Genomic DNA, 14,809 nt, shown 5'->3' on the forward strand with positions numbered 1-14,809 from the left:
GATTTTTCTTACAAAGTTTACAGTGCTGATATTTCTTATAGGTGTATTTACATGTACATATTGTTAGCACAAAAATATTTATCGGCATGATAAATGCCAAATGCAGGACAGTAGTCACTTCTGGGGAAGGAGAGGAAGGTTTTGGGATGGACAAGTATGCAGTCATCAGTTTTTTCCTGTTGTGTTTATTAAAGAAATCTAAATCAATTAAGGGTAACTATGAAGGTTACCTTATTTCCTATACCTTTAATATGTTTTAAACACTTCAAAATGTTTTTTAAAAGGATGGCAAGAAATTAAGATGGAAAGGTAAAAGTGTCGGTTTTTAGGGATAAATGGAGAGGTGGGCAACTTGGATAAATACTGGCTTGAGTTAACGTGAGTGTGGGCACATTGTCAGCCGCTGAGACACTCATTGCTGCTGTGTCCTTGCAGCCTGGAGGGGCGATTTGAAGACGAGGAGCTGCAGCAGATCCTCGACGACATCCAGACCAAGCGCAGCTTCCAGTACTGACCTCCAGCACCGTGCTGCCAAGGGCGCCCCCGCGTGGCACGTCTCCCAGGACCGGAAACTCCCCCAGGCGACACGGGACACGGGGACAGCAGCACCGCTGGGTCTTGGTTTGGGTTGCTGTTTCAGACTTGGCTGTTAGATCATGACGACCATAGAGTCTTGGAGAGACCTTGCTGTGCTGCTTGCTGGCTGCCTGAGCTCCCCCTGGAGAGGGTGAGGGGGTGATTGCTTATAAACCATGCTGTTGTCTACCTCATACCGAGGGTTTTGGCCCTGTGTTATTTTTTATTCCTCGTAGTTCATGTTTTAGTTTCGATGTCTTTATAGTTTGTGAAACATATAAAGCTGGAATGGTAAACAACAGTCTTACCTAAATACACAAGGAAGAATTAAGCCAGACCTGTATCAATGTTTGAAATTCTTGAAGATAGGATGGTTGTGTTGATTACCAGAGAGAGCCTTGACATTTTTGTGCTTAACCCGGAGACAGGAGGAAGCTCACGAGGGAAAGCAGTTATGTCAGAGGATCACTGCTGAGTGAGTGGAGCCTGTAGACTTGAGGTAGACAGCACTTTGCCTTTTTTCTTACACTGTTGCAGAATGTAGTTTTGGACTAAGTGATCCTAATGTACTTAATTTTTCACTCCTAAACTAAGATGTTTTTTCTTCATGCCAGACATGAAGGTCTCAACACTTTTTTTGTTTTTTTTTGTTTTTTGTTTTTTAAATATATTTTATTGATTTTTCACAGAAAGGAAGAGAGAGGGATAGGGAGTTAGAAACATCAATGAGAGAGAATCATCGATCAGCTACCTCCTGCACACCCCCCACTCGGGATGTGCCCACAACCAAGGCACATGCCCCTGCCCGGAATCGAACCTGGGACCTTTCAGTCCGCAGGCCGATGCTCTATCCACTGAGCCAAACTGGTCCCGGCTTGTTTTTGTTTTTTTAATCCTCACCCGAGAATATTTTTCCACTGATTTTCAGAGAGAGAGAAAGGCAGAAATATTGATATGAGAGAAACATCTATATTGGATTGCCTCCTGCACATGCCCTGACCAAGGCCTGGACCATGGAGTATTCTGCAACTGAGGTACATGCCCTTAACTGGAATCAAACCTGGAACCCTTTGGTCCATAGACCAATGCTTTATCCACTAAGCCAAACTGGCTAGGGCAACACTTTGAAATCCTTTGTCTGTGCAACCATCCAAACCTCTGCTGGGTTTTGGCCACAGATGTTTGCTGAAGCGGTATTCTGGAAGCACAGAGTTTGCCCCTTCCTGAAACACTGCAGTGAAACCTTTCTAAGAGCTAAACATTTTAGCTTTGATTTTTATGAAGGGAAATATGCCTGGTGTCTTCACAATTTGGGATTTTTTTGTTGTTGGCTTGAAATGAATTCATGATCCAAAGAAGAGGTTGAGGCCCTAGCTGTTTTGTCTCAGTAGGTAGAGCACATGTGTCAAACACAAGGCCCGCGGGCCAAATCCAGCCCGCCAGGCCTTGCAATGTGGCCGGCACCGCGCTGTCATCACTGCACTCCGCTGTCAGTTTATGACATTGTCAGTTTATGACTGTTCAGTAAACCATTCGGCCCGCGATTTAGGCTGGATTTTAGATTTTGGCCCCTTCTCTGATTGAGTTCGACACCCCTAAGGTAGAGTGTTGGCCAGCGGACTGAAGAGTCCCGGGTTCAATTCCAGTCAAGAGCACATAGAAACATCTACGCGTCTCTCTCGTCACAGAGGTTTCTCTCTCTCCCTTTCTCTTCTCTATGAAATCAATGAAAATATTTTTTTAAAAAAGAGGTTGAGGAGCCCTAACAGGTTTGGCTCAATGAATAGTGCGTCGGCCTGCAGACTGAAAGGTCCCAGGTTCGATTCCAGTCAAAAGCAGCTGATTGATGTTTCTTTCTCATCGATGTTTTTAACTCTCTATCCCTCTCCCTTCCTCTCTGTAAAAAGTCAATAAAATATATTTAATTTAAAAAAAAAGAGCTTGAGGAAAGAACAAAGTTGGTTTTAAAGGCCAAGATAGTTTTATATTAGCTGCTTAGACAAAAATAAAATGTGTTTATTTTTATAAATTCTTAAATGACGTGGTTTTGTCACCAGTATTCTTATTAATGTTTAAAGGGAATGACAGCCTGACTGATGTGGGTGAGTGGTTGTCATCACCTGCACCCAGAGCTTGCTGGTGGATTCTCAGCAGGAGGCGTGCAGGAGGTGGCTGATGGATGTTTCTGTCTTTCCCTCCGACTCCCTTTACCTCTAAAAGTAAATATATATATATATATATATATATATATATATATATATATATATGAAACAAATGACAACTCTTCAACTTATAAAAATTGAAGTAATGTGTTCATCTTTAGACAACTTCACTTCTTTTAGACTGACCAGTGTTCTCAGTTGTGAAATGTGGAAAATAATATTTGTGTGCACTAAATTTTGAGAATATCAAATGAGAAATATTAAAAGCAACCCATTAATATCATATATTTTTTGTTCCAGTAAATGTTGGCTGTTATTATGTTCAGTAGATGAACAGGAATAGGTGATAAATCAGCTTGCTTCATAGAAAGTAGTGCAAGAATTTGGTAACATATCAAATTGTACTGGTATCAGACTAGGAAACCAAATTGCTTATTCCTAAAGTCTCCAGAATTACTTTTTTTTAAAAATATAATAAACTTTTCTTCAGATTATTACAGGTTTTCCCATATCTCCCCTCCACCTGATTCCCCACCACCCCATGCCCTTACCCCCTGCCACTGTCTTCATCCATAGGTGTAAGATTTTTGTCCAATCTCTTCCCACACCCCCCAGACCCCCCTTCCCCCTGAGAATTGTCAGTCCACTCCCTTTCTATGTCCCTGATTCTATTATATTCACCAGTCCATTCTGTTCTTCAGATTTTTTTTTTTATTCTCTTGATTTTTAGATTCACTTGTTGGTAGGTATGTATTTGATGAACAAGGCTGTCTCCCGGCAAAAACAAAGCTGATCCTCACAGCCAGTTGGTCTGATGGTCAACTCCTCCCAGTGATATCCACAACAATCGACTTAACTAGAGATTTTCGGTCCCGGCGGCGCCCACACGGCTGCTCCGCGAGAATCCACTCCGCTCCCCGAAACCATAACGGAACAGACCATCTCCTTCGCCAAGGACTTCCTGACCAGGTGCGTCGCCGCCACCATCTCCAAGACGGTGGCCCCGATCGAGAGGGTCAAGCTGCTGCTGCAGGTGCAGCGCGCCAGCCCGCAGACCACGGCGGACAAGCAGGACAGGGGCATCATGCGCATCCCCAAGGGGCAGGCGCGCTGAGCTTCTGTGGGGCAGCCTGGCCAGCGTGATCCGCTGCTTCCCCACGCAGGCCCTCCGCTTCGCCCTCAAGGACAAGCACACGCAGTTCTGGCGCGGCGGGCGCCACGTCGCTCTGCTTCCTGTGCCCGCTGGACTTCGCCCGCACCCGCCTCGCCACGGACGTGCGAGGGCAGTTCAGGGTCTCGGGGACCGCCTGGTGCCGGTGACCCGCTCGGGCGGCGTCCGGGCCTGTACCGGCTTCACCGGCCGAGCAGGGCATCGTCACCCACCGCGCCACCTGCTTCGGCGGCACCACACACAAAGGCATGCTCCCGGACCCAAGAGCGCCCCGTCTCCATCGGCCGGGGGCCGCCCAGCGGTCCACCCTTCGACACCGTGAGGCGGCGGATGGTGGTGCAGTCAGGGCGCAAAGGAGCCGACATCATCGACTGCGGCGCAAGGTCTTCCGGGCGAGGGCGGCGCCTTCTCCCAGGGGGCCGGTCCAGCGTGCTGCGGGGCCTGGGCGGCACCTTCGTGCCGGTGCTCTGCGACGAGTTCATGAAGGTCCTCTAGGCCCCCGTTCCCACGCTGCCCCCACGCCGGCCCCGGGGCCCCCCGAATCCCCTGGCCGACCAGACTCCCCCGTCCCCCCAGCCGGATCACAGCAGTGCCAGGAGGGAGTCTACGACGAGACCCTCTCTGATCACAACCACTGACACCCCCGTTCCCCCTCTGTACCCCCAAACCGGGCTTTGGGGTCTGGGGGCCTCCCCAGCTGACCAGACACCCCCCGTCCCTCCGGCCCAATCATGGCAGCCCCAGGCAGGGCCTAGGACGAGACCCTCTCTGATCACAACCACTAACACCCCTGTTCCCGCCCTGTACCCCCAAACTGGGCCCCGATCTGACCAGTCACCCCCATCCCTCCGGCCCAATCATGGCAGTCCCAGGCGGGGACCTAGGACGAGACCCTCTCCGATCACGACCAGATGCCTCTAGTTCCCACCCTGTACCCCCAAACTTGCCACGGCCTCCCCCCCCATCTGACCAGACACCCCCGTCCCCCCAGCCGGATCATGGCAGCCCCTGGCGGTGACCTAGGATGAGACCTTCTCTGATCACGACCACTGATAGCCCCCATTCCCATGCTGTACCGCCAAACCGGGCCCCAAAGCCCCCCAGCCGACCAGACACCCTCCCGTCCCCCCAGCTGATCTTGGCAACCCTGGGCGCGGACCTAAGACAAGACCCTCTCCGATCACGAGCACTGACGCCCCCTCCCTCACCCTGATATGGGGGGCAGGGGGTCCCCCAAAACCCCACGGGTTCCCGTGTGTAGCTTTTATCTAAAGGAAAATCATGCCGCCTTCCGAGCTTCCACACAGCTGACTTCTCCCCAGAAAACCTCCTCTCTGTCCGGCATTCTGCAAACAATTAATTAAAACACACACACACGGAGAGAAAAAGGGGGGGGGGGGGATGCACCAAGAGTGTCTACCTCAGGTAACTGGGGAAGCTGACCCACCAGGCCATATAAGACACCTAGCACACAAAGCTACCCTACCAACTCAGGGAATCAGTGAAAATGCGGAGACAGACAAAACAGATCACAAACAAAAGAAATGGAGGAAAACAAAACAGAGTTCAAAACCACGGTTATAGGGTTTTTCAGAATTTCCTAGAAAAGGCCGATAAGTTTAGTGAGACCCTTGTGGATATGGAAAAGGACCAACTAGAAATTGAACATATACTGACTGAAATAAAAAATATTATCCAGCACCCAAAAGCAAACTAGAGGAATGCAAGAATCAAATCAAAGATTTGTAATACAAAGATGCAAAAATCACTTAGCCCGAAAAGCAAAAAGAAAAAAATCAAAAAATTTGAAGATAGTGTAAGAAGCCTCTGCGACAACTTGAAGCATACCAACATCAGAATTATGGGGGTGCCAGAAAAAAAGAACAAGATACTGAAAACCTATTTGAAGAAATAATGGCTGAAAACTTCCCCCACCTGGTGAAAGAAATAGACTTACAAGTCTAAGAACACAGAATCCCAAACAAAAGGAATCCAAAAAGAACCACACCAAGACACATCATAATTAAAATGCCAAGGGCAGGAGGGATCCAAGATGGCTGCGCCCAGGTGAACACCTAGCCGCAGCCGCACACAACAATTTCAATAAAATACAACTAAAATATAAAACGGACATTGCCCAGAACTACAGGAAGGTTGACTGACTGGAAATTCTACAGCGAGAAGTAAGGAGAAAACCAGAAGGAGGCGCGGAGGAGCTGGAAAAGCCCAAGGTACAGAGACGCGGCGCGCGGAGAGGACGGAGCCGGAGAGGAGGGAGGCCGAGTGCCTGGCGGGCGTTCCCTAGCGGGAAGGAGATAAACACTCCGACTGTGCTGGGCCCCCGACTGCTCTGAACCCCAGTTCTAGGCCAGACCCCGGGGACTCAGGCTCAGCCATAGGGAGCTGGGCTGTAAGGCAGAACCCCGGGGTAGCGGAGAAAGGAGGTCCCGGAGGCGCGCACTCTGCCCCCAGAGAAGGGACGGTCGGCTGTGCCGCGGGATTGCCCTGACGGGAAGGAGACTGGGGCTCCAGACTGCTGTGAACGCCACTTCCAACTCCACTTCCAACTGAACTGAACCCCAATACCAGGCTCATTGTGGGAGAGCATAGACTGTTTGGCAGCAGGCGAAAATCGAGGGCACCTTTCTCTCAGAGGCGCCGGCAGCGAGCACTGAAGGACCCGCTTAGGGCGGGGCTGACGGAAGCCAAAGCTGCAGGCTCCACCCTGAAACCCCGTCCCATCTGTAACTGTGAAATGCGACAACAAAATAGATCACAAACGAAAGAAATGGAGGACAAAAAGCGTCTGGATATAGAGTTCAAATCTACGCTTATAAGGTTTTTCAAGAATTTCCTAGAAAAGATGGATAAGGCCTATGAGGATATGAAAAGAGATCAACTAGAATTAATAAGGAGTCAACAAGAAATGATAAGGGATCAACAAGAAATAAAGAATACATTGTCTGAAATAAAAAATATTTTACAGAGTCCTAAAAACAGAAGGGAAGATCGCAAGAATCAAGTCAAAGATTTGGAACATAAAGAGCCAGAAGACACTCCTCCACAGAAGCTAGAAGGCAAGAGAATCCAGAAAATTGAAGATAATGTAAGAAACCTCTGGGACAACTTCAAGCGAACCAACATCAGAATTATGGGGGTCCCAGAAGATGAGAGAGAGCAAGATATCGAAAACATACTGAAAGAAATAGTGACAGAAAACTTCCCCCACCTGGTGAAAGAATTAGACTTACAAGTCCAGGAAGCGCACAGAACTCCAAACAAAAGGAATCCAAAGAGGACCACACCGAGACACATCATTATTAAAATTCCAAGAGCAAAAGACAAAGAGAGAATATTAAAAGAAGCAAGAGCAAAGAAGGTAGTAACTTATAAAGGAGCACCTATACGATTGTCAGCTGACTTCTCAACAGAAACCATGCAGGCCAGAAGGGAATGGCAAGAAATATTCAAGGTGATGAATAGCAAGAACCTACAGCCAAAAATAATCTACCCAGCAAAGCTATCACTCAGAATCGAAGGCCAGATAAAGAGCTTCACTAATAAAAAAAAGCTAAAGGAGTTCATCACCACCAAACCAGAATTATATGAATTGCTGAAGGGGGTTCTTTCAGAAGAGAAAGTAAACAAAGATAAAAATTATGAACAACAAATACGTAATTATCAACAAGTGAATCTAAAAACCAAGGAAATTAAAAAAATCTGATGAATAATATTAACTGTTGAATATAATAGAATCAGAGGTATGGAAGGGGAGTGAACTGACAATTCTTGGGGAAAAGGGGAGAGGGGGGCGTGGGAAGAGACTGAACATAAACTGTGCACCTATGGATGAGGACAATGGGGAGAGGGGAAAGGGCAGAGGGTGGGGTGGGAACCTGGTGGAGGAGAGCAATGGTGGGGGGAAAAAAAGGAACATTTGTAATAATATGAAAAATAAAAACTTATTAAAAAATAAAAATAAAATAAAAAATAAATTAAAAAAGAAAAAGAAAAAGAAAAAAAAAATAAATAAATAAAAAAAAATAAAATGCCAAGGGCAGCCAAAACCATTTTTGGCTCAGTGTTAGAGCGTCGGTCTGCAGACTGAAAGGTCCCAGGTTCGATTCCAGTCAAGGGCATGTACATCGGTTGCGGGCACATCCCCGGTGGGGGTTGTGCAGGAAGCAGCTGATCGATGATTCTCTCATCGATGTTTCTGGCTCTCTATCCCTCTCTCTTCCTCTCTGTAAAAAATCAATAAAATATATTTTAAATATCTTTATCATTTGTGGATGATAAAGAACATTATAAATTGATGAACCAAGAGACAGATATAGAGACAGTAAAACAACAGGCAGACTGTCAAATTACAGTGGGGAGGGGAGGAAGATCTGGGGGAAATAAAGAGATCAACTGAAGGACTTGTATACATGCATATAAGTACAACCAATGGACATATAACTCTGGGGAGGGAGGGAGGGGGGCAAAAAAAAATCAATAAAATATATTTTTTAAAAAAGTGGATTTAGACTCTAGGTGTGGAGAGTATCCAAGATGGCTGCGCCCAGGTGAACACCTAGCTGCAGCCGCACACAACAATTTCAATAAAAAAAAACTAAAATATAAAACGGACATTGCCCAGAACTACAGGAAGGTTGACTGACTGGAAATTCTACAGCGAGAAGCAAGGAGAAATCCAGAAGGAGGCGCGGAGGAGCTGGAAAAGCCCAAGGTATGGAGACGTGGCGCGCGCGGAGAGGAGCCGGAGAGGAGGGAGGCCGAGTGCCTGGCTGGCGTTCCCTAGCGGAAAGGAGATAAAACTCCGACTGTGCTGGGCCCCGGACTGCTCTGAACCCCAGTTCTAGGCCAGACCCCGGGGACTCAGGCTCAGCCATAGGGAGCTGGGCTGTAAGGCGGAACCCCGGGGTAGTGGAGAAAGGAGGTCCCGGAGGTGCGCACACTGCCCCCAGAGAAGGGACGGTCGGCTGTGCCGCGGGATTGCCCTGACGGGAAGGAGACTGGGGCTCCAGACTGCTGTGAACGCCACTTCCAACTCCACTTCCAACTGAACTGAACCCCAATACCAGGCTCATTGTGGGAGAGCATAGACTGTTTGGCAGCAGGCGAAAATCGAGGGCACCTTTCTCTCAGAGGCGCCGGCAGCGAGCACTGAAGGACCCGCTTAGGGCGGGGCTGACGGAAGCCAAAGCTGCAGGCTCCACCCTGAAACCCCGTCCCATCTGTAACTGTGAAATGCGACAACAAAATAGATCACAAACGAAAGAAATGGAGGACAAAAAGCGTCTGGATATAGAGTTCAAATCTACGCTTATAAGGTTTTTCAAGAATTTCCTAGAAAAGATGGATAAGGCCTATGAGGATATGAAAAGAGATCAACTAGAATTAATAAGGAGTCAACAAGAAATGATAAGGGATCAACAAGAAATAAAGAATACATTGTCTGAAATAAAAAATATTTTACAGAGTCCTAAAAACAGAAGGGAAGATCGCAAGAATCAAGTCAAAGATTTGGAACATAAAGAGCCAGAAGACACTCCTCCACAGAAGCTAGAAGGCAAGAGAATCCAGAAAATTGAAGATAATGTAAGAAACCTCTGGGACAACTTCAAGCGAACCAACATCAGAATTATGGGGGTCCCAGAAGATGAGAGAGAGCAAGATATCGAAAACATACTGAAAGAAATAGTGACAGAAAACTTCCCCCACCTGGTGAAAGAATTAGACTTACAAGTCCAGGAAGCGCACAGAACTCCAAACAAAAGGAATCCAAAGAGGACCACACCGAGACACATCATTATTAAAATTCCAAGAGCAAAAGACAAAGAGAGAATATTAAAAGAAGCAAGAGCAAAGAAGGTAGTAACTTATAAAGGAGCACCTATACGATTGTCAGCTGACTTCTCAACAGAAACCATGCAGGCCAGAAGGGAATGGCAAGAAATATTCAAGGTGATGAATAGCAAGAACCTACAGCCAAAAATAATCTACCCAGCAAAGCTATCACTCAGAATCGAAGGCCAGATAAAGAGCTTCACTAATAAAAAAAAGCTAAAGGAGTTCATCACCACCAAACCAGAATTATATGAATTGCTGAAGGGGGTTCTTTCAGAAGAGAAAGTAAACAAAGATAAATATTATGAACAACAAATACGTAACTATCAACAAGTGAATCTAAAAACCAAGGAAATTAAAAAAATCTGATGAACAATGTTGAATATAATAGAATCAGAGGTATGGAAGGGGAGTGAACTGACAATTCTTGGGGAAAAGGGGGGAGGGGGGCCTGGGAAGAGACTGAACATAAACTGTGCACCTATGGATGAGGACAATGGGGAGAGGGGAAAGGGCAGAGGGTGGGGTGGGAACCTGGTGGAGGAAAGCAATGGTGGGGGGGGGGGGAAGGAACATTTGTAATAATATGATAAATAAAAACTTATTTTAAAAAATTGGATTTATTTTAAAAATAAATATGTAAATGAATAAAATGCTAAGAGCAAAAGAAAAAGAATATTAAAAGGAGCAAGGGAAAAACAATTAACTGCAAGGGAACTCCTATGATTGTCAGCTGATTTCTCAGCAGAAACTATGCAGACCAGATGGAAGTGGCAAGAAATATTCAAATTGAGGAACAGCCAGAACCTACAACCAATAGTACTCTATCCAGCCAAGCTGACATTCAGAATTGAAGGTCAGCTAAAGAGCTTCACAGATAAGAAAAAGCTAAAGGAGTTCATCACCACCAAAGCAGTATGAAATGAAATGCTGAAAGGTATTCTTAGGAAGAGGAGGAAGAAGAAAAAGGTAAATATAAAAAATTATGATCAACAAATACATATCTATCAATAAGTGAATCTAAAAATTGAGTGAATTATTGATCTAAGGAACAGAATAAACTGGTGAATATAATAGAATCGGGCATAGAAAGGGACTGACAGCTCTCAGGGGGAAAGGGGTGTGGGGGTGTGGGGGGTGTGGATGAGACTGAACATAAATTGTACATCTGTGGATGAGTACAGTGTGGGGGGAAGAAAGGGAACAGGGTGAGATGGGAACAGGAGGAGGGTAGCTATGGGGGTCAAAAGGAACAACTGTAATCTGAACAATAAAGATTTATTTTAAAAAAATTTTTAAAAGTCTACCTCTTTACTAATGTCAAAAAATTTTTAAAGCTATTTGTTTTGTGTGTGTGTGTGTGTGTGTGTGTGTGTGTTTTAATATATATTTTATTGATTTTACACAGAGAGGAATTGAGAGGGATAGAGAGTTAGAAACGTTGATGAGAGAGAAACATCAACCAGCTGCCTCTTGCACACCTCCCACTGTGGATCTACCTGCAACCAAGGTGTGTGCCCTTGACTGGAATCGAACCCGGGACCTTTCAGTCTGCTGACCGACGCTCTATACATTGAACCAAACCGGTTTTGGCTTTTTTTTTTTTTTAATAAATTTCTTTATTGATTAAGGTGTTACATATGTGTCCTTATTCCCCCATTACCCCCTTTTCTTCCCCCCTATTGAAAGCTATTTGAAGGAAACATCTGGAAATAGTGAAAAAGTGATTAACATCTTTTGGAAGAACCTCTTTCCTAATTTTGCCTTTTCAGTGGGCTGATAACTTGTATGTTGAATTTAAGAAACAAAATCGTAAACCCTGGCTTGCATTATGCAGTGGTTAGCTTGACAGCCTGCACAGCAACGGTCCCAGGACCATTTTCCAGACAAGGGCACATAATACCTCCCTTGTAGGTTCAGTCTTCAGCCCTGGAAGAAAGTGTGCAGGAGGCAACTAGTCATCAATGTGTCCCTCTTACTGGATCTTTCTCTCTCCAACTCTCGTTAAAAAAATAAAAATTAAAAAATCAGTGGAGCTGGCACTGGTTTGGCTCAGTGGATAGAGCGTTGGCCTGGGTTCGATTCCGGGCAAGGGCATGTACCTTGGTTGTGGGCACATCCCCAGTAGGGGGTGTGCAAGAGGTGGCTGATCGATGACTCTCTCATCGATGTTTCCTACTGTCTATCCCTCTCTCTTCCTCTCTGTGAAAAATCAATAAAATATATATATTTTTAAAATCAGTGGAAAAACTATTGTCAGGTGAGGGTGAACAAAATCAAACTAACAAATCAAAACCCCAAGATGCATCATCTTTTAAAGCTTCCAATGTTCATATTTGTAATTCTATTAAAGGTGGGTCAGGAACAGGGACTGGTGTCCTTTTAATTCAGACTATCTCTTGAGCGATATTAATACTGGGCTGGGGTCATGCATGTCCCAAATATATTTTTATTTATAGAGAACTTAACAGTTCATGTTCAGAGGGAACTGAAATTGTGAGGTGTTTGATAATGCTTTCTCAATTTAGTGATGGGAGTGGAAAAAAAACAAAAAAGACATGATTATGTAAATTTAAAAACTAAAATCACTAGCCGAAACTGGTTTGGCTCAGTGGATAGAGCATCGGCCTGTGGTCTGAAAGGTCCCGGGTTCAATTCCAGTCAAGGCATGTACCTTGGTTGGGGGCACATCCCCAGTGGGGGGTGTGGAAGAGGCAGCTGGTCGATGAATCTCTCTCATTGATGTTTCTAAGTCTCTATCCCTCTCTCTTCCTCTCTGTAAAAAATCAATAAAATATATTTTTAAAAAATAAAAATAAAAACTAACATTACTAAAAGCAAAAATTTGGAACACAGAAGACAGGCAAAGGGTGATTCCTTTTTCTTTTTTTAATAAATCTTTATTGTTCATATTGTTACAAAAGTTCCCCATTTTTTTCACCCTCCATCAGGTTCCCACCCCACCCTCTGCTCTTTCACCACCTCCCATTGTCCTCATCCATAGGTACACAGTTTATGTTCAGTCTCTTCCTGCACCCCCCACTCTCCTTTTCCCCAAGAATCATCAGTCCACTCCCCTTCCATGCCTCTGATTCTATTATATTCAACAGTTAATACTGTTTATCAGGGTTTTTTATTTATTTTATTTTTAATATATTGATTTTTTACAGAGAGGAAGGGGGAGAGATAGAGAGCTAGAAACATCGATGAGAGAGAAACATCGACCAGCTGCCTCTTGCACACCCCCTACCGGGGATGTGCCTGCAACCAATGTACATGCCCTTGACCGGAATCGAACCTGGGACCTTTCAGTCCGCAGACCGACGCTCTACCACTGAGCCAAACCAGTTTCGGTTCATCAGGTTTTTTTCAATTCCCTTGGTTTTTAGATTCACTTGTTGATAGTTATATATTTGTTCATAATTTTTATCTTTATTTTCTTCCTCTTCCTAAAGAACCCCCTTCAGCAATTCATATGATTCTGGTTCGGTGGTGATGAACTCTTTTAGCTTCTTTTTATTTGTGAAGCTCTTTATCTGGCCTTCAATTCTGAGTGATAGCTTTGCTGGGTAGAGTATTTTTGGCTGTAGGTTCTTGCTATTCATCACCTTGAATATTTCTTGCCATTCCCGTCTGGCCTGCATGGTTTCTGTTGAGAAATCAGCTGACAATTGTATGGGTGCTCCTTTATAGGTAACTAACTACCTGTTTTTCTCTTGCTGCTTTTAATATTCTCTCTTTGTCTTTTGCTCTTGGAATTTTAATTATGATGTGTTTTGGTGTGGCCCTCTTTGGATTCCTTTTGTTTGGGGTTCTGTGCACTTCCTGCATTTATAAGTCTATTTCTTTCCCCAGGTGGGGAAGTTTTTTGTCATTTCTTTTAATATGTTTATCTCTCTCTCTTTTTCTGGGACCCCCATAATTCTGATGTTGGTTCGCTTGAAGTTGTCCCAGAGGTTTCTTACACTATCTTCAACTTTATGGATTCTCTTGTCTTCTTGCTTCTGCGGAGGAGTGTCCTCTGGGTCTTTGTCTTCCAAATCTTTTACTTGATTCTTGTGATCTTCCATACTGTTTTTAGGACTCTGTATAATATTTTTTATTTCAGACAATGTATTCTTTATTTCTAGTTGATCCCTTTTCATATCCTCATAGGTCTTGTTTATTTCTTGAAAAACCTTATAAGCGTGGTTTTGAACTCTATATCCAGTCTCTTTTTGTCCTCCATTTCTTTCATTTGTGATCTGTTTCCTTGTCTCGGCATTTTTGCTGCTTCCGTGAGTTGGTAAGATGGCTTTGTGTGTTAAGGTGTCCTATATGGTTCATTGGGTCAGCCTCCCAGTTATCTGAGGTGGACACTCTTGGTGCACCCCTTTGTGGACTGTGTGTAGAGTCTTTTGTGGTTGTCTTTTTTTTTTTTAAATAAATTTATTGATTTTTTACAGAGAGGAAGGGAGAGGGATAGAGAGTTAGAAACATCGATGAGAGAGAGTCATCAATCAGCCGCCTCTTGCACACCCTCTACTGGGGATGTGCCCACAACCAAGGTACATGTCCTTGACCGGAATCAAACCCGGGACCTTTAAGTCTGCAGGTTCTATCCACTGAGCCAAACTGGTCTCGGCTGTAGTTAAGTCTAATTGTTGTTGGTATCACTGGGAGGAACTGACCTCCAGACCAATTGGCTGTGAGGATCAGCTGCGTCTATGCCAGAGACAGCCTCATTCAAAAGCCTCTGTGCTCAGCTTGGATGGGGCGGAGTTCAGGGTGGAGCCTACAGCCTTGGCTTCCTGTCAGCCCCGCCTATGAGGTTCCTGTATCTCAGTGTTCCTCAGTGTCCTTTGGTACTCGCTGCAAACACCTCTGACAGAAAGGTGCCCTCGAGTTTTGCCCACTACCAGACAGTCTAGTCTCTCCCCCAATGAGCCCAAACTGGGGTTCAGTGCAGTTGGAAGTGGGGTTCAGTGTAGTCAGGAGCTTTTGTCTCTTTCCCTCTAGGGCAATCCAGCGGCTCAATCAACAGTTAGTCCTCTGTGCGCAATGTGCG

At 45.1% G+C, this 14,809-nt stretch overlaps 1 protein-coding gene across 6 annotated transcripts in view; it reads left to right on the forward strand.

Annotated features, from left to right (window-relative positions):
• The window catches only part of POLR2D (RNA polymerase II subunit D), a 42,349-nt gene extending 30,981 nt beyond the window's left edge, over positions 1–11,368 (forward strand). For 2 of the 6 annotated variants that reach the window (XM_084892036.1, XM_084892038.1), the window contains one exon: positions 436–770. In XM_084892036.1, coding sequence (XP_084748162.1) covers positions 436–514 — 79 coding nt within the window. In that variant the 3' untranslated portion in view covers positions 515–770. Of the gene's footprint in view, positions 1–435; positions 771–3,468; positions 6,488–11,174 lie in introns of those variants that run through there. The other 4 variants (XR_014795710.1, XR_014795711.1, XR_014795712.1 and 1 more) reach the window with 4 other exon arrangements.
• Positions 11,369–14,809: the final 3,441 nt, after the last annotated feature.

The sequence above is a fragment of the Pipistrellus hanaki genome, assembly GCF_964339955.1.
Source record: "Pipistrellus hanaki genome assembly, chromosome: 8".
Lineage (NCBI taxonomy): Eukaryota > Metazoa > Chordata > Mammalia > Chiroptera > Vespertilionidae > Pipistrellus > Pipistrellus hanaki.